Source organism: Schistocerca cancellata, chromosome 9 (genome assembly GCF_023864275.1).
Source record: "Schistocerca cancellata isolate TAMUIC-IGC-003103 chromosome 9, iqSchCanc2.1, whole genome shotgun sequence".
Taxonomy (NCBI): Eukaryota; Metazoa; Arthropoda; class Insecta; order Orthoptera; family Acrididae; genus Schistocerca; species Schistocerca cancellata.
In genome coordinates, this window is record NC_064634.1 from 144,283,196 (window position 1) to 144,306,138 (window position 22,943).

General features: G+C 42.4%; 1 protein-coding gene across 1 annotated transcript in view; it reads left to right on the top strand.

Annotated features, from left to right (window-relative positions):
* Positions 1-22,943, top strand: part of LOC126100867 (protein yellow-like) — a 103,142-nt gene that overhangs the window by 19,067 nt on the left and 61,132 nt on the right. Inside the window, exon 2 of the mRNA XM_049911534.1 lies at positions 19,180-19,386. Within this exon, the coding sequence (XP_049767491.1) occupies positions 19,180-19,386 (207 nt within the window). The remainder of the gene's footprint in view (positions 1-19,179; positions 19,387-22,943) is intronic.

Here is a 22,943-nt window from a genome sequence, read left to right on the forward strand (position 1 = left end):
GAGAAAGACGTGCCAGGTGATATATTAGCCTTTCTGCAAGTTGAGTCAGTGGAATATGTGCTGTCATATATTCTACATCTAGATGTAGACTGTCTGGGCAATCTACATGAGGAGCGCCATGTTGAGAATACGTGTTTAGCAAGTATAAATAAAACTAAAACAGATGTCGATCGATGCACTTCATCATCCTTGTCGGATAAGGAATAACAGATATCGTCTCTAGTGAAACGCAGTGAAGGACAGTCGTTGTCCAAGTAGCGAGTACTAAATATAATTACGCAGCACCATAAAGGAACAATTATGAATAGATTTCGAAAAAGTCCGCAGCAGTATGACCGTGTAATGCACAACAAAAACTATGGATATTCAAGGGAGGACAAGGCGCAACTTTCAGGGATGTTCGATATAATTTAAAGCATGCGCATAATAGTGACCTACTACGTTACGCACATCGAATTGTACACGGTAAATATTACAGTGGCTTGAAGGGAAACAGTTGATGGTTGCACAACTTTAAACGGTGCTGCAGAATTGGAAAATGTAAGATTATGAAATTTCAGACAAAGCGTCAACACACAGCAAACTACGGAATCAGCCCGAAAATTTGTGGATTAGATAAAGAAAGTTATCACTTCGTCTAGTAAGGAATTTGTTTACAACTCTGACAAATCGGTATTTGAAGAGGAAATGAGAACGAAAGAAACCCTGGAAATTAGAGGTACGAAGAGAGCTGAATCAAGATCAACTAACATCAATGCCTTTAAACACATCCGCTTTCAATTATTCCGACTGTTATTCTGCCTCATAAATTGGCTGGAACATTATTTATTGTGCTACGAGTAGTTGGAAATGCTCTGCTCCTATGAATTTTTCTCGTGGGTGTAATCTTGCAATGGCAGTAGGGAATATCTGCGACACAGCAAAGAAGATGCGGAAAATGGGCGTAACAGAACAACTACTGTGGTATGAGCACTGCTTTTGGCCAATAGCTGGCCAAAATAACTTGCCTTTACTTGATTCCTGGTATACATATAAAAATCATACTCCTGAAAAGTGTACGACATTGCATTTCATACCACCTGGAACCACCAGACAAATTCAGCCTCTACATCTTTGTTTCTTCGGTGACTATAAAACATATTATCGCACTATCTGCATTTACGCCTTAAAAGACACCCAGTTTCACGATAAGCTCCACTACAGGCTGTTTCGCATTCGGTTGGATGGCGTCACATTCCATTAGTTCTCATCGCCCCGTAACACCAGTATGATTCTATACAGGGTGTTACAAAAAGGTACGGCCAAACTTTCAGGAAACATTCCTCACACACAAAGAAAGAAAAGATGTTATGTGGACATGTGTCCGGAAACGCTTAATTTCCATGTTAGAGCTCATTTTATTACTTGTCTTCAAATCACATTAATAATGGAATGGAAACACACAGCAACAGAACGTACCAGCGTGACTTCAAACACTTTCTTACAGGAAATGTTCAAAATGTCCTCCGTTAGCGAGGATACATGCATCCACCCTCCGTCGCATGGAATCCCTGATGCGCTGATGCAGCCCTGGAGAATGGCGTATTGTATCACAGTCGGTCACCGAATCTGTTGTTGAGAAGCGTACGAATACTTCGACTGAAATGTGCAGGAGCTCCATCGTGCATGAACCACATGTTGTGTCGTACTTGCAAAGGCACATGTTCTAGCAGCACAGGTAGAGTATCCCGTATGTAATCATGATAACGTGCTCCATTGAGCGTAGGTGGGAGATCATACTGACAAAACTAAAATGAGCTCTAACATGGAAATTAAGCGTTTCCGGACACATGTCCACATAACATCTTTTCTTTATTTGTGTGTGAGGAATGTTTCCTGAAAGTTTGGCCGTACCTTTTTATAACACCCTGTATACATTCTTTAAGAGTGGATACATAGGTGAACGTTCTGGACGGTTTGTAACTCGCAGCAAGTTCGCCTTCGATCTTGAAGGTGCGAACGTTTGTGATCATTATACCGCGCCATTTTTCATTAGGTGGCCATGGTGCAAGTTAATAGTCTGTTTGAACATTTCTTGAACGTCTACGATGTCCATTTTATGGCGTGTATGACTTACATCCCATAAAAAGTTGATCTCTGCACCTCCAGAACACTCATTTTCTGTCGCCTTCCTGATCCACATTGTGGGTTATTAGCAGTTAATATTTTTCTTGTCATGACTGTTAACACAACACTTTCAAATGAGCATTACTAAACACACATCACATTCAAAGGGTTCCTTGTTAGGAGCAAGCGAGATAGAGCAGGGACAAGACATTGGATTTGCATTGGCATGGAGTGGGTTCTGAATCGTCATCCGCACAAGCAAATATCTTTACCGTGTTGTAAACCAAATAATTTCTGTTGAATAACAGTACGGTTTCTTGGAAAAGCTCCTACTATGACTCGGATGATGTCGACTTTGAGGGGAACGATGTAGGTCACTGAGTCGCTGTCTATTGTTACTGACAAACGCTAAAGCAATACGGAAGCTCCCCAATGGAATGTTATAGACCCATTACTGTTCACGATATATAGTGTGATCGAAAAGTCGCGCACATCAAAAACTAGCCATATATATATGTTTTTCTTTTAATTTGATAATCTCACATTGTTTATAAGAGATGCTCAAAATGGTTCTGTAATACATGCACAAACTCGTTTACTATATTGAAGGCCACTTTGCGGAGGACGTTGACACTGTGTTAATGTGCGCTTTACGTTGATCTTTCGTTCCTCCAGTTTGTGCAGCCTTTCTTAATATACCTTTGCATTAAGATAGCACCACGGGAGACATTAAATCGGTATAACGTGAGGACCATAGTCCTTAAGAGATGACTCGACCACCCAAAAAATTGGCTTAAGAAATGAAGTGTTCCGTTAGGTGGGCGACAAGTAGCATCGCCCTGCTGCAACCAAAAATAACTTTTATCTGCCTCAAGGAACGAACTGTGTAATGATGTTTTGGTACACAACACTGTTCACTGTAGCCAGAGAACATAGAGCACACTATTCGACGACATGATACGGCACATCACACTCCTGTTTCCTGGCAGGGTTTCCATTGAAAAAAAAATTGCATTTTCATTTGACCAAATCCTTGCGCATTCACTATTCATATATCGATTAAGGTGAAACCACGCCTTATCAATGAAACAAACACGGTCAAATTCTGCCATTCCTTGGATATCAGCAATTGACCAAATGATGTACAGTACGCTAGACGCCCATATTTATCCGACGCCTTCAATTCCTGCGCACTACGAACATTATATGTGCGACATTTTAATTTGTACATCGCTTTTCAGCACTGCCATGCGAAATCTGAGATTGGATTGGGCAGATACTCCTCCCAAACTTTTTGAAGGCGAGCGATGTATCACATGAGGCAGTACAGCGTCCGTCAAAACGGCCGGCCTCCAGGTTCTCTTCTTGTCTGCAACTGCTCCGCATTCGCGGAAACAGACGACTAATCTCGGTATTTTTAAATTGTTCGGCACTGTGGCATCTGGATATTTCCCAGTAAGTGCAACACCACTAGCGACAAAATCTGTTAACTGGTGAAACCACACTGTTCTTGGAAAAAATGTTTACCAAGAAACGAACTGCGCATACTGCGGACAGAATGAAATAACAATATAAAGCCAGTCGTGGGACGAGCAGATGCTAGGCTGGAGTTCTATGAACTAATTGTAAACAAATGTTACATATCCACGAATAGAGGTGGCTTACAAAACACTTGTGCAGTTGGTTCTTGAGTAGTGGTTATTAATCTGCAATCCTTAGCAGAGGGGAGCGTTTCGTCGCAGATTCGTTAGTAATCACAAGAGCGTTACGGAGATGTTCATAAATCTTCAGCGGCAGACGCAGAGGCTTTATGCATCACGGAGAAGTTTACTGTTACACTACTGGCCATTAAAATTGCTGCACCAAGAAGAAATGCAGATGATAAATGGGTATTCATTGGACACATATGTTGTTGTTGTTGTGGTCTTCAGTCCTATTGTACTAGAACTGACTTGTGATTACATTTTCACGCAATTTGGATGCATAGATCCTGAGAAATCAATACCCAGAACTACCACCTCTGGCCGTAATAACGACCTTGATACGCCTGAGCATTGAGTCAAACAGAGCTTGGATGGCGTGTACAGGTACAGCTGCCTATGCAGCTGTACCTGTCGGGTCGTAACACACCTGAAATGTGCGTCCACTGTTCAAAGTGCCGTCAATGCGAACAAGAGGTGACAGAGATGTGTAACCAATAGCACCCCATACCATTACGCCGGGTGATACGCCAGTATGGCAATGTCGAATACATGCTTCCAATGTGCGTTCACCGCGATGTCGGCAAACACTGATGCAACCACCATGATACTGTAAACAGAACCTGGATTATTCCGAAAAAATGACGTTTTGCCATTCGTGCACCCAGGTTCGTCGTTGAGTACACCATCGCAGGTGCACCTGTCTGTGACGCAGCGTCAAGGGTAACCGCAGTCATGGTCTCCGAGCTGATAGTCCATGCTGCTGCAAACGTCGTCGAAATGTTCGTGCAGATGTTTGTTGTCTTGTAAACGTCCCCATCTGTTGACTCAGGGATCGAGACGTGGCTGCACGATCCGTTACAGCCATGTGAATAAGATGCCTGTCATCTCGACTGCTAGTGATGCGAGGCCGTTGGGATCCAGCAAGGAATTCCGTATTACCCTACTGAACCCACCGATTCCATATCCTGCTAACAGTCATTGGATCTCGACCAACGCGAGCAGCAATGTCGCGATACCATAAACCGCAATCGCGATAGGCTACAATCCGACCTTTATCAAAGTGGGAAACGTGATGGTACGCATTTCTCTTCCTTACACGAGGCATCACAACAACGTTTCACCGGGCAACGCCAGTCAACTGCTATTTGTGTATGAGAAATCGGTTGGAAACTTTCCTCATGTCGGCACGTTGTAGGTGTCGCCACCGGCGCCAACCTTGTGTGAATGCTGTGAAAAGCTAATCATTTGCATATCACAGCATCTTCTTCCTGTCGGTTAAATTTCGCGTCTGTAGCACGTCATCTTCATGGTGTAGCAATTTTAATGGCCAGTAGTGTAAAATTCAGAGCACGCACGTTCCAAAAGAAATTAGGCAAAATGCATGTTACTTCCTCCCACACAGATCTCGCTTGCCGACAGTCGTCCATTCTATATCTGCATCGATACTCCGTAACCCACGTTATGGTGTGTGGTAAAGGGTACTTTCTGTACCACTATCGCTCCTTCACTTTCCTGTTCCCGTCGCTGCCACACGATTCAATCAGCGGGGTCATCGGTCCCATCGGATTAGGGACTTTGGCGTCTAATAATAAAGTCAACATTATGCTTTGTCACTTATTGGACAATATCTGCTCCCATACCGTTCCTAATCCATTACCTGTGGAACGCATTCACAGCGCCATAGCTGCACCTGTTGGTCAAAATTGGAACTAATTTTATTTCAGCGTAATTCAGTTCCGCGTCAACGGATTAGAACATCTACCATGTTACGCTGCAAAACGATAATTATAGGCAACAGCGGACGTCTGTGAGTATCTGCACATTTATTTTAACCATTCGGTACAATTAAGTGTCTTTCCGTATAACTACCACCAACTCCTGCACTAAGCATTTCGGTACAAACTTCTAGCATTTTTACTTCTTTGTATTTGTACACAATGTGATCCACAAGCAGCCTTACGCAGTTTCCAACATTATCCAATAAGTAATTTGTATGCGTTGTGAACAATAATAGTCCTATAACAATCCTTTGTTGTACGCCCGAACTGACATTGACGTTTGAAGATTTATCTCCGTCAAGAATGATACGCTGTATTACATCTGCTACGCACTCTTCGATACAACAAAAAAGTAGGTGCTACCGCACCACTGGACAGTACATGAGGGAAATACAGACGTACCAGAAGGGGCCCTCTGCCAAATATCGCAAGGTGTCTTGTTTTTGTTGTTGTTGTGGTCTTCAGTCCTCAGACTGGTTTGATGCAGCTCTCCACGTTACTCTATCCTGTGCAACCTACATCCTTCTGAATCTGTTTAGTGTATTCATCTCTTGGTCTCCCTCTACGATTTTGACCCTCTACGCTTCCCTCCAACAGTAAATTGATGATCCCTTCATGCCTCAGAACATGTCCTACCAACCGATCCAATCTTCTAGTCAAGTTGCGCCACAAACTTCTCTTCTCCCCAATCCTATTCAGTACCTCCTCATTAGTTATATGATCTACCCACCTAATCTTCAGCATTCTTCTGTAGCACCACATTTCGAAAGGTTCTATTCTCTTCTTGTCCAAACTAGTTATCGTCCATGTTTCACTTCCATACATGGCTACACTCCATACAAATACTTTCAGAAATGATTTCCTGACACTTAAATCTATACTCGATGTTAACAAATTTCTCTTCTTCAGAAACGCTTTCCTTGCCATTGCCAGTCTACATTTTATATCCTCTCTACTTCGACCATCATCGGTTATTTTTCTCCCCAAATAGCAAAACTCCTTTACTACTTTAAGTGTCTCATTTCCTAATCTAATTCCCTCAACATCACCCGACTTAATTCGACTATATTCCATTATTCTCGTTTTGCTTTTGTTGATGTTCATCTTATATCCTGCTTTCAAGACACTATCCATTCCGTTCAGCCGCTCTTCTAAGTCCTTTGCTGTCTCTGAATTACAATGTCATCGGCGAACCTCAAAGTTTTTATTTCTTCTCCATGGATTTTAATACCTACTCCGAATTTTTCTTTTGTTTCCTTTACTGCTTCCTCAATATACAGATTGAATAGCATCGGGTAGAGGCTACAACCCTGTCCCACTCCCTTCCCAACCACTGCTTCCCTTTCATGTCAATCGACTCTTATAACTGCCATCTGGTTTCTGTATAAATTATATATAGCCTTTCGCCCCCTGTGTTTTACCCCTGCCACCTTCAGAATTTGAAAGAGAGTATTCCAGTCAACATTGTCAAAAGCTTTCTCTAAGTCTACAAATGCTAGAAACGTAGGTTGGCCTTTCTCAACAGATACTCCTCCGTTGTGGTTGCACCTACGGTACGGCTATCTGTATCGCTGAGGCACGCAAGTCTTGTGGCGTGCTGATTTAGAAAAACAATCAGTCACCACAGTAAAAGGGTACATCTTTGCTACGACTGGACTGAGAAAGCGTATCAGTCCAAGTCTTGTCTTATGGTTCAAGTGGCTCTGAGCACAATGGGACTTAACATCTGTGGTCATCAGTCCCCTAGAACTTAGAACTACTTACACCTAACTAACCTAAGGACATCACACACATCCATGCCCGAGGCAGGATTCGAACCTGCGACCGTAGTGGTCACGCGGTTCCAGACTGAAGCGCCTAGAACCGCACGGCCACACCGGCCGGCTCTTGTGTTATACTGCGTGCGGCACAGAGCATCCAGATGCCTACCAGCTGTCTCAGATAACAGGGAAGCGGTCGCGGGTCGTGAGGTGGACAGGAAGCAGAGCTGGACTGGGATGTGGCGCAGCACCGGTTTTGCAACTCTGTGGCTGTGTGGAGAGGTCCCTGACCGCGTTGCCCGCTGCCTCGAAGCTGCTCTCACCCAGAGTGACCTTGGCACGTGGTCGCCCTTCTAACCTTCCGTCACTACCACAATCACACGGTTCTGGATTCGAACTCGCGGATTAAATCGGTTTCACTTGTAGGAGGAGGGGGGAGGGGAGGGGAGCCCTGACAAATAACAATTCGTATCAGACCGGGAAAAGAAACCGCTTTTTTCTTTCATATCGCGGGTGGTTTACATCGACACCCATACTCTGCACACCTTATAGTGTGGGGCACTATCACTTCCCTGCTCCTGTCACAAGTGGTCCGCGGGAAGAAAGTTGTCGGTAAGCCTCCCTGTGATCTCGAATTTCTCCAATTTTACCTTCATGGTAGGAAGAAGATATATTAGTTGACTCTTCCACAAAAATACGCACTCAGTATTTTAACGGCAAACCGCGCCATGATGAAGAATGCCGATCTTGTAGTGTCTACGACTGGACTTCACTGCTCGTCTCCGTGATGCTTTCGCGCTTACTAAACGAACCTGCAACGAAATGCTCTTCCCGGCCGGTGTGGCCGAGCGGTTCTAGGCGCTTCAGTCCGGAACAGCGCGACCGCTACTTTCGCAGGTTCGAATCCTGCCTCGGGCATGGATGTGTGTGATGTCCTTAGGTTAGTTATGTTTAAGTAGTTCTAAATTCTAGGGGACTGATAACCTCAGATGTTAAGTCACATAGTGCTCAGAGCCATTTGAACCATTTGAACAACTGCTTTTAAAAACAACTGGCAAATGTGGTGCAATGGAAACAAATAACACACTACAAATTTTTTGTCATTTACTTACCCTTGAATGATAAGTAGACTCTGAAACGTCCCCTTTGAACAATTATACATGACTGTGCTTAAACTGACACGAAGATTCCAGGTTCGAATCCTGGCGGGACCGCCATATGTAACGTCCCCTTAGAAAAATTTATACGTGACTGTGCTTAAACTGACACACAATATTTTTAGCGCAACGCAATCTGACTTTCAAAAATCCCTACAAAAGAATGGCCCTGACTAACATTGACCTATACGTTTCACACATCACTTACCTCACAAAAATCTTGGTTACTCGAACTATTGCAATACAGCGAGCGCCACTACTGCCGGCTAAATAAAAGATTCAAACTACTGAAGGCACTAACTACTGATAGGCATAATTAGCAAATGAAAGATTTTGATAGAGAACAAACAATGTATTTACCTTAATAGTCATAATATATATAGCAGTTCATGACATCCATTCTGTATTCAAAAATCCGCCATCTCATTTCCCACATCCACCACTGCTGGCGGCTCACCTCCAACTGCGCAACGCTACGCGCTGTTCACATCCAGCTGCCGCTGCTCAACACGACAATGGCAGACAACAATGCAAACTAGCCACAGACTGTACACAGCACAGCCAGTTATTTTCATACAGAGCGCTACGTAACGTTGCTAATAAGAAAATATAAACAGCCTACTTACAGAATGTACGTTTAGGGTATGGGCATTGTACGGTAATGGATCGTGGACTGCAGGACAACTGGTACAGAATATAAGTGTTTGAGATGTGGTGCTACAGAAGAATGTTGAATATTAGGAGGTATGGTAAGCTAAAGAATAAGGAAGTTCTTCTCAGAACGGGGGAGGAAAGGAATACGTGAAATACGCAGCTCGTGGTCGTGCGGTAGCGTTCTCGCTTCCCACGCCCGGGTTCCCGTGTTCGATTCCCGGCGGGGTCAGGGATTTTCTCTGCCTCGTGATGACTGGGTGTTGTGTGATGTCCTTAGGTTAGTTAGGTTTCAGTAGTTCTAAGTTCTAGGGGACTGATGACCATAGATGTTAAGTCCCATAGTGCTCAGAGCCATTTGAACCATTTTTTGAATACGTGGAAAACTCTGACAAGAAGGGACAGTATGATAGCACGTGTGTTAAGACACCAGGGAATAATTTCCATATAAAGAGAGGAAGCTGTAGGTGGTAAAAGCTGTAGAGGAAGATAACAATTGGAATAAGTCTAACAAGTAATTGAGGACGTAGAGTGCATAAGGCACTCTGAAATGTAAGGCTAGCGCTAGACAGGATTTCGTGGCGGCCCGCACCAAACTAGTCAGAAGCTGATGATTCGAGAAAAAAAGCGGCCTAGCGGTTCAGCCGTCTAAACTGGGAAGATATTTCCGTTACGACAGAAGAGTATTCTGTTTTAGACATTACTGTACGGCCTTGCAAATGTTGGTGATGAGGGCAGAGAAGGTGTAGTGTCGTGCTTGCGTCGTTGCTAACTATAAGAGTGAAAAGAAAAAGGGTGAGTCCTAGTAGTGGCACTTAGTTAATTTTTCTAGTCCGTCAACGGCAAACACAGTCTTCCGATACTCGGTAACACTGTGGATGCACACCAGAACGTACCCTGTGTCCTAAACATCGAGTTAGCTCCAACAAAAGCAGGTCGCCTGCCAGTTATCAGACGCCCAAATCATGATCCACGGGCCTATCACTACTCTCAGCATTACTGGCCAATGCCTGTTTAGTGATCAGTGTCCGCACATTCTCAAATGCGGCTCGCATAAGATCCTCCAGAACACTGATCATTCGCAACAAAATAGGGGCAACCGTCAAGCTTCAGAATCCGTTGTCGAAACCATGCTGAACGCCTCGGATGTATTCTGGTCGATATCGCCCAAAAGCTTATGCAGTGCCACAGTTGCACACACTCGGTTGCTGCAACGAAAAAGAAAGTGGCGAACTCGTGTTCAAACTGTTGCTGACGCCTCTTGAGGCGCTCAGTGGAAACAAACAAACAAGTAGGCATGCGGATACGTGTCGTGTCTCTGCAGCTGCTACAATGCCGTTGGTTCCTAAAATAACGCGCGATAACTAGTCTGTGTCGATGCTGCTGCACTTGCGGCTGCTCGACGACTGACGCCGTCTTACCAGAAACGTCACTTATATAGCTGCCAGTTATCAGAGCAGCTTCCGGTCGGGGAGCAATAGCGCGCGCGACGCTAAGTAAAACTAGTAGCGTCACGCTAGAACGCCTGGTGGGCATTGCAAAGTACTTAGAACGCCGCACATAGTGCACTAACATATAGCTACTGGCAGCAAATGAATGTTTATATACAGGGCGTTTCAAAAAGAAAGAGCAGATTTCAAACATTTATTTCTCAAAAACTACAAATGATAGAAACACAATTCAAACGTTTCTTGTCAGAGAAAGGTTCAAAGTTTTTCAATGGTCCGCGCAGAAGTTCCATGCAAATCCGCAGTGGCGCTGGCGTTTGTTTGTAGGAAAATGGCGACGACACCACAGGAACGATCATTTTGTGTGCTGCAATTTGCAAAGTTAGAGTCCATTGTTGGTGTGCAACGTGCATTCCGCCGTCAATTCAACAAACAGCCGCCTCGTCATAAGCAAATTTATGAGTGGCATCACAGATTCGTAGAAGATGGTTGCATCTGCAAGCGAAAAAGCACGGGTCGTCCACGCACATCGGATGAAAATGTCGAGCGTGTCCGTGCAGCTTACGAAAGGAGCCCTAGAAAATCCACGACACGGGCAAGTCACGAACTAAACATGTCTAAAACAACGGTATGGCGCGTTCTGAGTAACCGTCTGCACATGAAGCCGTACAAACTGCAGTTATTGCAAGCATTGCGTCCTGACGACCACAACAAAAGGTTCGAATTTTCAACTGCAATTCTACAGGACATGGAAGAGGACAATTTTGCCGAACGATTAATTTTTTCAGATGAATCAACGTTTCACATTTCTGGTAAAGTTAATCGGCATAACGTACGAATTTGGGCGAGTGAAACTCCGAGGGACGTTATTCAACATGAAAGAGACTCACCAAAGGTTAACGTCTTTTGTGCAATTTCGGTAAACAAAGTTTATGGACCTTTCTTTTTCATGGAGAAAACTATCACAGGAACCATTTACCTGGACATGTTAGAAAACTGGCTATTTCCTCAACTTCAGGAAGATTCAAATCACTTCATCTTCATGCAAGATGGCGCCCCACCACACTTCTCTGAACCTGTACGACGGTACCTAAATAACACCATTCCAGGACGGTGGATTGGAAGAGCAGGAGCACAAGATCAATGTCATCGTCTGTGGCCTCCCAGGTCACCAGACCTTACTCCCTGCGATTTTTATTTGTGGGGGTACATAAAGGACTGTGTTTATGTCCCACCTATGCCCGCTACTCTTCAAGAGGTACGACATCGAATTGTTGCGGCCGTGAATTCGGTAACTAAAGACCAGTTGCGTCGTGTGTGGCAAGAAATGAGATACCGGTTTGATATTTGTCGTGTAACAAATGGTGCTCATATTGAGGTACAGTTTTGATATTTGTTGTGTAACATTTGGTACTCATATTGAGTGAAGGACCGTTGGAATTGTGTTTCTATCATTTGTAGTTTTTGAGAAATAAATGTTTGAAATCTGCTCTTTCTTTTTGAAACGCCCTGTATATAAATCAAAGATGGCAGCACAGCTCCCCCCACCCCCCACCCCCCACTGCCATGGTTCCCCCCTCTGAGATGTCAGTCTCTGTTGGTGAATCAGTGTCTGGATGTCTTGGGATGGGTTATTTACCATGACCCAATAGGTTTCCTATTTGCTGTCGTGTAATGTTTCTTATTTTTTTATTTTCTCGAGGAAAGGACAGGTACTTTATTTCAGTTTCTATAGTAATGTGTCACATCATCACCAACTTTAATCTTGCCACAATTCAGTGCACCTTTAACCCATAGGAACACTGTAACGTCCTTTAAGATCTTCGGTCTCGGCTAACACTCAGCAGTAGAGCAATGAGATTGTTATTTTTATGTATCGGTATCGACGTTACAAACAAAACATTGATGAACTGAACTCGCGATTGGTGCGAGATATTTACTTCACCAAATGTCGTAATTAAATCGTTTATAATCGATGGTTTATCAGTTGCTATTTAAATATTAATGATAAGTTCAAATTAGTTCCAGCGACACCAAATTCCCTATAGACTGGTTATAATCTCAAATCTATAATCAGTCGTAACAGTGTTATTAATTCCTAACGTCTAAGAGTTTCTATACAAGCGCCGAGCGCTTCAGTCAAATAATATCGCAGCACGTTATCTCTGTAAATAATATTGTAAAACTTGAATGATAAATGCGTGAATTGACACGATATGCTGGTTTATTATACAATATTAGTCACTTCCTAACAGAGCCGTGAGGAAGAAGCTTTCCCAGGTGTTGGGGGGAATTATAAATTATATGCTTGGTAACTATCGTCAAGTTTCGTGGTCCATTAGTTATTACGAATGAAACTGTCTATCTGTGTTCACTTCCTTGATAGTGTTAACTTCAGGTTATCTAATTAAAAGTCACTTCTGTCTAATATATGCAAGTCCTCTATCTGAATTCTAAATAACGTAATATTTGAAGTCAAAGTATCGTTTCACTGCGTCATAGTAGATCGCAATAATCAATTCTGAAAAAAAAAACAATCTAATTGCGCCTACATATACGAGCATTCAAAAGTATGACCTGCTTCGGCTAACTCTCGTAACGTATTGACAATGGATTGAATTATCCTTAGCCATTACTCACGAATCTCAAAGAGTACTCACACGCAGTATGCTTTGGGAACGTTGGTTCTACTTCGCGAATTTTAATTATAATGATTTTGCGATTTTCTATGAGAATGAATTTTGAGTTTGATTTTACTGGAATCCTATCTTTCTTTCGTATGTTAATAAATTACTAAGTATTAGATTCCTGATTCAATTACTGGTTAATATCCAAATAATAGTGTTAATTGGAAATTTGTTTGCTTGTTCATTTTTCATGGAATTTGGAACTTGTTTTGGGGAAATTTTTGGGAATTTGGAGCTAATTTTTTATTTTCATTTCTCGTCCGAGGAAGTGGCATTACAACACAGACTCTAGTTCATTTACTTTACGACGATTCCTCGTCCTAAGAACCAACGGCATTGTAGACATATAGTAAGATGAACCACGATCTCTGTTATACACTTCACATATCTGAAATGTTGGTTGGTTGGTTTGGGGAGGGAGACCAGACAGCGAGGTCATCGGTCTCGGGAAGGAAGTCGGCCGTGCCCTTTGAAAGGGACCATCCCGGCATTTGCCTGGAGCGATTTAGGGAAATCATGGAAAACCTAAATCAGGATGGCGGGACGCGGGATTGAACCGTCGTCCTCCCGAATGCGAGTCCAGTGTATAACCACTGCGCCACCTCGCTCGGTATCTGAAATGTACGATGAGCAATAACTTATAGACATCTAGCAGTCGTCGAGCAGCCGCACGTGCTCCAGCATCGACACAGACTAGTTATGCCGCGTTATTTTAGGAGGAGAAGGCGTTCGCGCCATACAGTGTATAAAGCTATTGATAATATATCTATTACTACGAAGAGCGGAGTAGGTGCGCAAGTTATTCTGAATGGTCCTTCAGTGTTTTGTGGATGCGTACTGAGTTTTACATTTACTAATGCTGATCCTAGTGCGCATGGTAATGGTTGGGTTACTGTGGCTCTAGTTGGTGGTGGTAAAGTGGAGACTGTATCAGGGCTGGAGACTTTTAACAGCCGAAAAGTTATTGCTTATCGTACATTACAGATACGTGAAGTGTATAACAGAGATCATGGTTCATCTTACTATATGTCTACAATACCGTTGGTTCTTAGGACAAGGAATCGTCGTAAAGTAAATGAATCAGAGTCTGTGTCCGTATAGGTTAAAGGTGCACTGAATTGTGCCAAGATTAAAGTTGTTGATAATATGACACATTACTATAGAAACTGGAATAAATTACCTGTCCTTTCCTTGAGGAAATAAATGCACTTCACATATTATGCTCAACATAAACGTTCAGCAATAATAGCCACAGTGATCCTTTACGCGTGATGTAATGGTTATTACCACACTAAACTACAGGGTACCAAAGCGATGATAACAGGTGCAGATCATCTCTAAATTATAACGGATACGGTTTAAGTTGGTTCATTTTCGGAGAGCCACCCGTTGCAGGAAAATGTGCGATCTCTTAAGTAACAAATATGAATAGGACCAAACAAGCGGCATGATTGTACGGTCCAGTCACATAAATGTGAGCACCTGTAGGAAAGCTGAGTAGCCACCTTGTGCCGCGCAGAGGTGCAGGAAGAGAGTCGGTAAGGTTCTGCAAGGTACCGACTCCAGTGCCTAGGTTTCTCGATTGATGATCCGTGGTGCGAACAGTCCGATCGAGATGGTCCCACAGGTACTAGATGTTAACAAATTTTTGTTCTTCAGAAACGCTTTCCTTGCTATTGCCCGTCTACATTTGATATCTTCTCTACCTCGACCATCATCAGCTGTTTTGCTGCCGACATAGCAAATGTTGTAAAGAAACTGGTTCTCTAATTCTGAAAAAAAAAACCTTTTAAATAATAAAACATGACCTATACAAGGAATCTGACTACCACTGTTAGTCATGGACGAAGAAAAAAAAATGTGGCTTAGTCTTTGTCATAACGTGCAGAATCTTATGTGGTGTCAATATGACTTCAATTTTAATCTAAATATGGTATGCCAATGTTTATGTAATAAAAAAATTAATTAGGTAATTCAGTACAATTATTATATAGATGCGATAAATCACTTTAATGGGGGCCATGTAAACAATTAAAGTCAATATAATTCCAGTAAACCTGCAAAGGTAAAAAAAAAAAAATTATTTTAGGGGCCTACATAGACGTCGCTCATCTGCTAGATGCCCACGAAATACGCAATTTTGTTTTGAGTTGACAGCCAATGAGAAAATAGGTGCAAAAATACTATTGGTCAGTTTTCAAGCAGTAATGGCGGACAGCATCAGCTGGTAATATACGTAATTTTATGGTAGCTAATTTTACTGCACAAAAAATAAAATGTTCTCCTTCCAAAAGAAGTTACACATAAACATTAAAATAAAATTATGATGAGCAGTAAAATGTCTGAGAAGAATTTTGAAAGAAAATTATTAATTGAACTTTAATTTGGTGGGTTTTCAACACTGTCAACAAGACGAAATAATGGAAAGAATATTTATTGGAACTAAACAAAATTGAAACTTGATATTGTGACAGCATTTTTAAATTAGATAATTTAACTGCAATCGTTTTTAATTTTGGAATGAGAGAGAGCGTAATAATTTTATTTTAATGTTTTAACTGTCGCTGCAGGCAGTGCGATGACGTCAGCGGTGGTCCGCGTGGACGATGTGTGAAGTTAATCCTGGTTCGTGGCGTGAAGATAATGATAGATCTTCCTGTTTCATTAATATTCCAGTTACGGCGGTGGTCCACGTCTTCGTTGTAGTCGAATCAGCTGTCAGCACTGGCGCGGTAATAATAGTTCCAGTGTGTGCGTTGTCGTTACGCGCGCGATGTTTTATTATTAAAAGTTTATTAATCACGCGGTGCGGGTAGGTCGGAATTATGCAATGTCTTTAGAATTTGCGATATATAGCCGGGTAGTGCCAATACTGCGCACAGTTCTTTCACCGTGTTGCCATAGGAAAAGTCACATGAGTTTTATCACTATAACAGTCCGTTAAACATCAGTTCAATTTACGTCGTCGTCATTAAGACAGTTTGGATGATATAATAAACGTTTCTTGACCAAATCACAGCATTGTTCTTTTACTTAACATTTTGGTTTGTTCCACTTTCACGCAATTCTAACAGTTAGTGTCTCCACGCGACAATGGTGTCTGGTTAACGGCTAATTGTCCCAAGTTCACACAGTATGTGAAATCGTCACCGCAAACACTCGATATACTTTTCAGGTTTTACTGTTCATTTAATAATGCACGATCTCCTATTAATACAGCGGACGCACTGTAATTAATTGTTCCTCTGCGTATCACCGTCTTTCTCGCCGAACTTTTCAACGTTTCTCCACCCGTGAACCGGCCACGATACCACAACAACTCGCACGCTCTCTGTCGATAGTCGTTCGCTCTCTCTCTGACGCAGTACTTCTCCTAACCAAAGACTTACAAAGCATATAAAACCAGAAGATTCATATTCGTACAATATAAAACAGTAGCAAAATGAATGAAGAAACAGTGTGGCGTATTAACAAATAAAGAATAGTTGAAATAAATGATACATACGTACTATGACAAGGTAATGCACAAAAGAAAAAAAATACTATCGAATTTAGGGGAAAGCAATGTCTTTACAAAGTCATCTGCTACTTTAAGCGTCTCATTTTCTAATCTAATTCCCTCAGCGTCACCTGATTTCTAATTCCCTCAGCATCACCTGATTTCACTCGACTACAATCCACTATCCTCGTTTTGCTTTTGTTAATGTTCATCTTCTATTCTCCTTTCAAACACGCTGCCCATTCCCGTTCAACTGATCTTCCAAGTTCTTTGCTGTCTCTGGCAGAATTACAAGGTCATCGGCAAACCTCAATGTTTTTATTTCTTCTCCGTGGACTTTAATTCCCATTCCAAATTTTTCTTTCGTTTCCTTTACTGCTTGCTCAGTATACAGATTGAATACCATTGGGGATAGGCTACAACCGTATTTCACTCCCTTCTCAACCATTCCTTCCCTTTCATGCCCCCTCGGCTCTTACAACTGCCATCTGGTTTCTGTACAAGTTACAAACAGCCTTTTGCTCCCTGTATTTTACCCATGCTATCCTCAGAATGTCAAAGAGAGTACTTCAATCAACATTGTCAAATTGTTTTTTTAAGTCTACAAATGCTATAAAGTTAGTTTGCGTTTCCTTAACCTATCTTGTATGAGAATTCGTAGGGACAGCATTGCCTCGCGTGTTCCTACATTTCTCCGAAATCCAAAATGGTCTTCCCCGAGATCGTCTACCACTTTTTCTAGTCTTCTGTAAGTAATTCGTTTCAGTATTTTACAACCAAGACTTATTAAAATGACAGTTCGGCAACTTTCACACCTGTCAGCAACTGCTTTCCTTGGAATTGGAATTTTGTATTGTTGAATATAGATTCTAATCATTAATGAGTGTCTTCAGGTGACTATGGCATAACAGGAGAAACTTGTGTACTCTCTTCCTCGGTGGTTTGAGCCCATTATCCAGGTTCAAATGGTTCAAATGGCTCTGAGCACTATGCGACTTAACTTCTGAGGTCATCAGTCGCCTATAACTTAGAACTAATTAAACCTAACTAACCTAAGGACATCACACACATCCATGCCCGAGGCAGGATTCGAACCTGCAACCGTAGCGGTCGCTCGGTTCCAGACTGTAGCTCCTAGAACCGCACGGCCACTCCAGCCGTTCATTATCCAGGGTAGAGACTGTGATGCAGTTCGTAGCGTAACGTCTCTTCGAGGTGAATAATTTTGTGTCTTGCGTTTAGTTAGGCAACGGCCTTGCCGCAGTGGATACACCGGTTCCCGTGAGATCACCGAAGTTAAGCGCTATCGGACGTGGTCGGCGCTTGGATGGGCGACGATCCAGGCCGCCATGCGCTGTTACCATTTTTCGGGGTGCATTCAGCCTCCTGATGCCAATTGAGGAGCTAGTCGACCGAATAGTAGCGGCTTCGGTCAAGAATGCCATCTTACGACCGGGAGAACGGTGTGCTGACCCCACGCCCCTCCTATCCGCATCCTCCACAAAAATGGTTCAAATGGCTCTGAGCACTATGGGACTTAACTTCTGAGGTCATCGGTCCCCTAGAACTTAGAACTACTTAAACCTAACTAACCTAAGGACATCACACACATCCATACCCGAGGCAGGATTCGAACCTGCGACCGTAGCAGTCGCGCGGTTCCGGACTGCGCGACTAGAACCGCTAGACCACCGCGGCCGGCGCATCCTCCACCGAGGATGACACGGCGGTCGGATGGTCCCGGTAGGCACTCGTGGCCTGACGACGGACTGCTTTGAGTGCGTTTAGTTACACATTCTGTCGTTCGCATTTAGCGTCCATCACTTCGATTGTAATCTGTGGTGTCACCGCCAGACATCACACTTGCTAGGTGGTAGCTTTAAATCGGCCGCGGTCCGTTAGTACATGTCGGACCCGCGTGTCGCCACTGTCAGTAATTGCAGACCGAGCGCCACCACACGGCAGGTCTAGAGAGACGTACTAGGACTCGCCCCAGTTGTACGGACGACTTTGCTAGCGACTACACTGACGAAGCCTTTCTCTCATTTGCCGAGAGACAGTTAGAATAGCCTTCAGCTAAGTCCATGGCTACGACCTAGCAAGGCGCCATTAACCATTTCTAGAGAGAGTCTCACTTGTATCATCAAGAACGCTGTATACAAATGATGGATTAAAGTTAAGTATTACAGCAGCTACGTACTTTTCTTTATAGCATTCATTACGTATCCTGTTTCAGACCTCACGCTAGCCGGCGTGTGTAACGCGTGCATTTCGGCTACTTCCGAGTGGCGTGGCTGTCTTGATACGCCACAACATAATCTCCGATAATATCCGTGTTTTGTTCTGTATCAGAGTCTTCCAGTGATTGTTGTCCCTGTGATGTGTTGCAGGCAAGCTGAACGAGACGTTCCGATGGCGGCAGCTGGACTTCGACTTCCCGTCGGACGCAGAGCGCTCTGCGGCCATGGCGACCAAGCGCTTCCGGCCGTCCGACAACGTACCGGTGGGCGTCGAGGTGTGGGGAGAGCGCGTCTTCGTCACGGTGCCGCGCTGGAAGGCCGGCGTACCCGCCTCGCTCGCCTACGTCCGCCGAGACGGTCAGTGTGTCCACCTGGGCGCTCACTACGTACTACCGGCCCTTTCATAACTAGGGTTCTTCGATACCTTCAAAGTATCGATACCTACTGAAAAGAAGTTCTCAATTCGTCATGCGATACTCCTCGTATGTGTGCTACAAAAGTATCGATACCTACACATATCGATACTCTTTTTAATTTTTTATGCAAATGAAGTAATGCTGAGTATACGATATTTTATCGGAGTGTTTATATTATGTAGTCCAATGAAACACATTACTTTCATTTTTATTAACAGTAGACCTTAAATAGAAAACTAAGGTTTTGGAATGTTTCCCAAAAAGAACAATTGCTGTAAATATTTAGGAATCAGTCTATTTCTATTCTGAATCGTATCTGCACTGGTTTAAAAAATAAACTTTCACTCGGAACATATGTTGTACAACAGTGACCCATGCGGACAATATTAATAGTAACCTCAGACTTTTTGAAGATGATGTAGTTGTCTATAAAGAAGTGCTGTCTTAAGAGTCTGCATAAATGTTCAGTCAATACGGAATGATCACACAGGCTCAGAGTAGATAAAGCAGGTAGTACACTTCAGTTTGAATTTTATCCATAGTGGATGCTGTTGAACTCCGTGACTGTCCCTTTATACGGTGTAGAAAAATTTCCGCTACCAGTCACAATGAAAGGTTATTTATTTGTCACACGACCGGTTTCGGGCTTGCGTCCATCCTCAGGTGTTTATATATTCATGTACATGTTTATATTGCTAGAGATCGCTCGTGACTGAACAGATACAAGTGGGACAATTGTAAGTGGCAAGGCAGCATTTGTCGAAAATATATCTGTACTTACATAAAGATGAAGCATCATTATTATAGTTACGCTGTGGTGACTAACTAACAGGGATCCTGAGCGTATACAGAGAACAGCGGAATGAACTGTCACAGGTTTGTTTGATTTGTGGCAGAGTGTCACACAGATGCTGAAGAAACTGAACTGGCAGACTGTTGAAGATATACGTAAACTACTCTGAGAAAGCCTACCTACAAAGTTTCGAAAACAGACTTTAATTTATGACTCCAGGAATAAACTCAACCCCCTACACATCACTCACATAGAGATCGTGAGGATAAGATTACATTAACTGCAGAAAGCACAGAGTCATCTAACCAATCATTCTTCATTCCTCGTAAGGGAAGGCACCCTGATACCTAGAACGATGGGAAGTGTCCTCTGTCGTGCACATCACGGTGGTTTGCAGAGATGTAGATGTAGAAGTTGCAGTGACGACAAGACATTGTTGAAGTGTCACTAGTTTATAAAATCAAACATATTAAAACTACCAATTAGAATAATTAAAGACAATAAAATTAAAGCTATACATATTTGTTGAAAGACGACACTTCCCAGCACTGCATGTTTTAATTGTATTTTCGCGATGTTACTGTCTCAGCGTTTTTCTCTCGTAACTTCAAAATTCGAAATGATAGTTGCTCATAGCTACATTGGGAATGAAAATGAATTACTGACAAACTTTCAAATAACAACCCATAATCTAAAAAATAAGTCTGCGCAGATATAACAAATCTGTATCAGAAGATATCAAAAGAGAATTATTATTAGGTTCACAGACGCCTTTCACTCGCTTTATCAGTCTCAGAGGCACACCTGAGTTTAATTTCTGTCTACAGCAGTTCCGTGGGTACTGGTTTGTTTAAATAAATTTGTGGATACTGCCACAAAAACTTCAGTTTTATAACATTCCTTGCACTTTGCCATGCTGCCATTCATTGTAATAAAATATGTCCATACTTCAGACGTCGGCAGCGTCTTGACACAATAAAAGTTAATAAACTTTTGACAAGAAGCATGCACTTCCAAAACACAACAAACAATATGGCCGATGAATAGGCCTGGTGACGAAGGCCAAGCAAACACTCACTCATTCACCCAATCACTCTCTCACTACTGGGATAAGTGCGTAAAATCAATTTGATGAAAGTACTTTTCTTTCGATAGTAAATAAGTATCGAAAGGATTTATTCGAATCGAAATAAAAGTATCGAATACTTACTTGTATCGGAAAATCCCTACTTCGTAAGACACTAGAGGTGTATAGATGGTAAACATATCAACGTACGATGGAGATTCAGAACAGATCAAAGAAATATGGATCTAACGGGCAGTAGCAGAAATGAGAGTGGCTACTAACTTAAAATCGAAGTTGGGGACCGCTCAGTAGCCGCAATTGTAGAATTCTGCTGCTCTGGAAGCAAGGAGGATGTAAAAACAGACTATCGTAGGCAAAGAGCTTATTCATAGATAAAATAAGTTTACTAGTATCCTACATAGATCTTAAGTTGAGAAAAAAATGTCTGAGAAAGTAGGTAACATCATCGGTAAGATGTGATCTTACAGAAACGCGCGGACAATTAAGTGGACTCGTAAGAAATGAGACAATTATCTAGAGAACCGGTGAGGGCAGAAAAATTTGATCAAAATTAACTTGAAGTGGGAACTGGATGATAATAAATGAGTTAAGACATGAGGTAATGATATCCATGGTACTAGCGGGGACTGTAGAGGGTAAAAAATTGTAGAGGAGGACGGGACTCGAATACAGATAACCAATTTGTTGTATCAGTTATTTCTAAAAGCTCGATTTCCACATTTTGATAAAAGTTCTTCATTGTACTTTCTGTTTCTCCAGGGTTATAATACTACATTAAGGGACCCATCTCTGTCAGTTCCTGTTAACACAGCAAATCAACAATATTCTCTTTCATTTCTGAAAGACCATTCACCTGGAAAGAGTGCGATTTAACATCACTGCAAACTGCGCTAAGAAATACAAATTTACAGTTTAAATTGTGAATATCGAGGACAGTTTCTACAGGAATGGTGGACTCCCTGTGAACTCTCGGGGAAGAGAAGAAGAACACCCATGAATGATAGCATCCAGTTCTGCAAGTTTTTTTTCTAATTCACATAGAACTCAAACAATCCACATATAGTGATCACCTGATCGTCTACTGCTCAATACTGTCCATTTCATTACACCCTAGTGGTGAATGCACTATAAACATCGTGCAGCAATGGTTTCACACCTAAGGTTTCGTTTAATAGTACAGTATTTCTACTACAGTTTCATCGATGACAGAAATTCCATCAGTGAATCTTGAGTTTTAAACTCTCTTCTGAACCTCTCGTTTATTTTCGTCTTTGCTTCTTCCAAGTTCACATTGTACAGTAGACTATAAAGACTGAATTGCTGCCTTAGACATTTTTTTCTAATCTGAGTATTTAGCTTTTGGTCTTCCATTCTCATTGCTCCCTCTTGGTTCTTGCACATAATGAATATTAACCGTCTTCCCCTGTAGCGTGTATCTATTTTTCTGAGTATTTCAAACATGTTTCGCCACTTTAAATTGCCGAACGTTTGTACTAGGTCGACAAATCCCTCGGAAAGTTTTGATTGGAGCTGAAGTGCTCCTTTTATTACCAATTGTAACATCGGAACAGCCCCTCTGGTGGCTTTTCGTTTGCAAAAGCCAGACTCATCATCAACA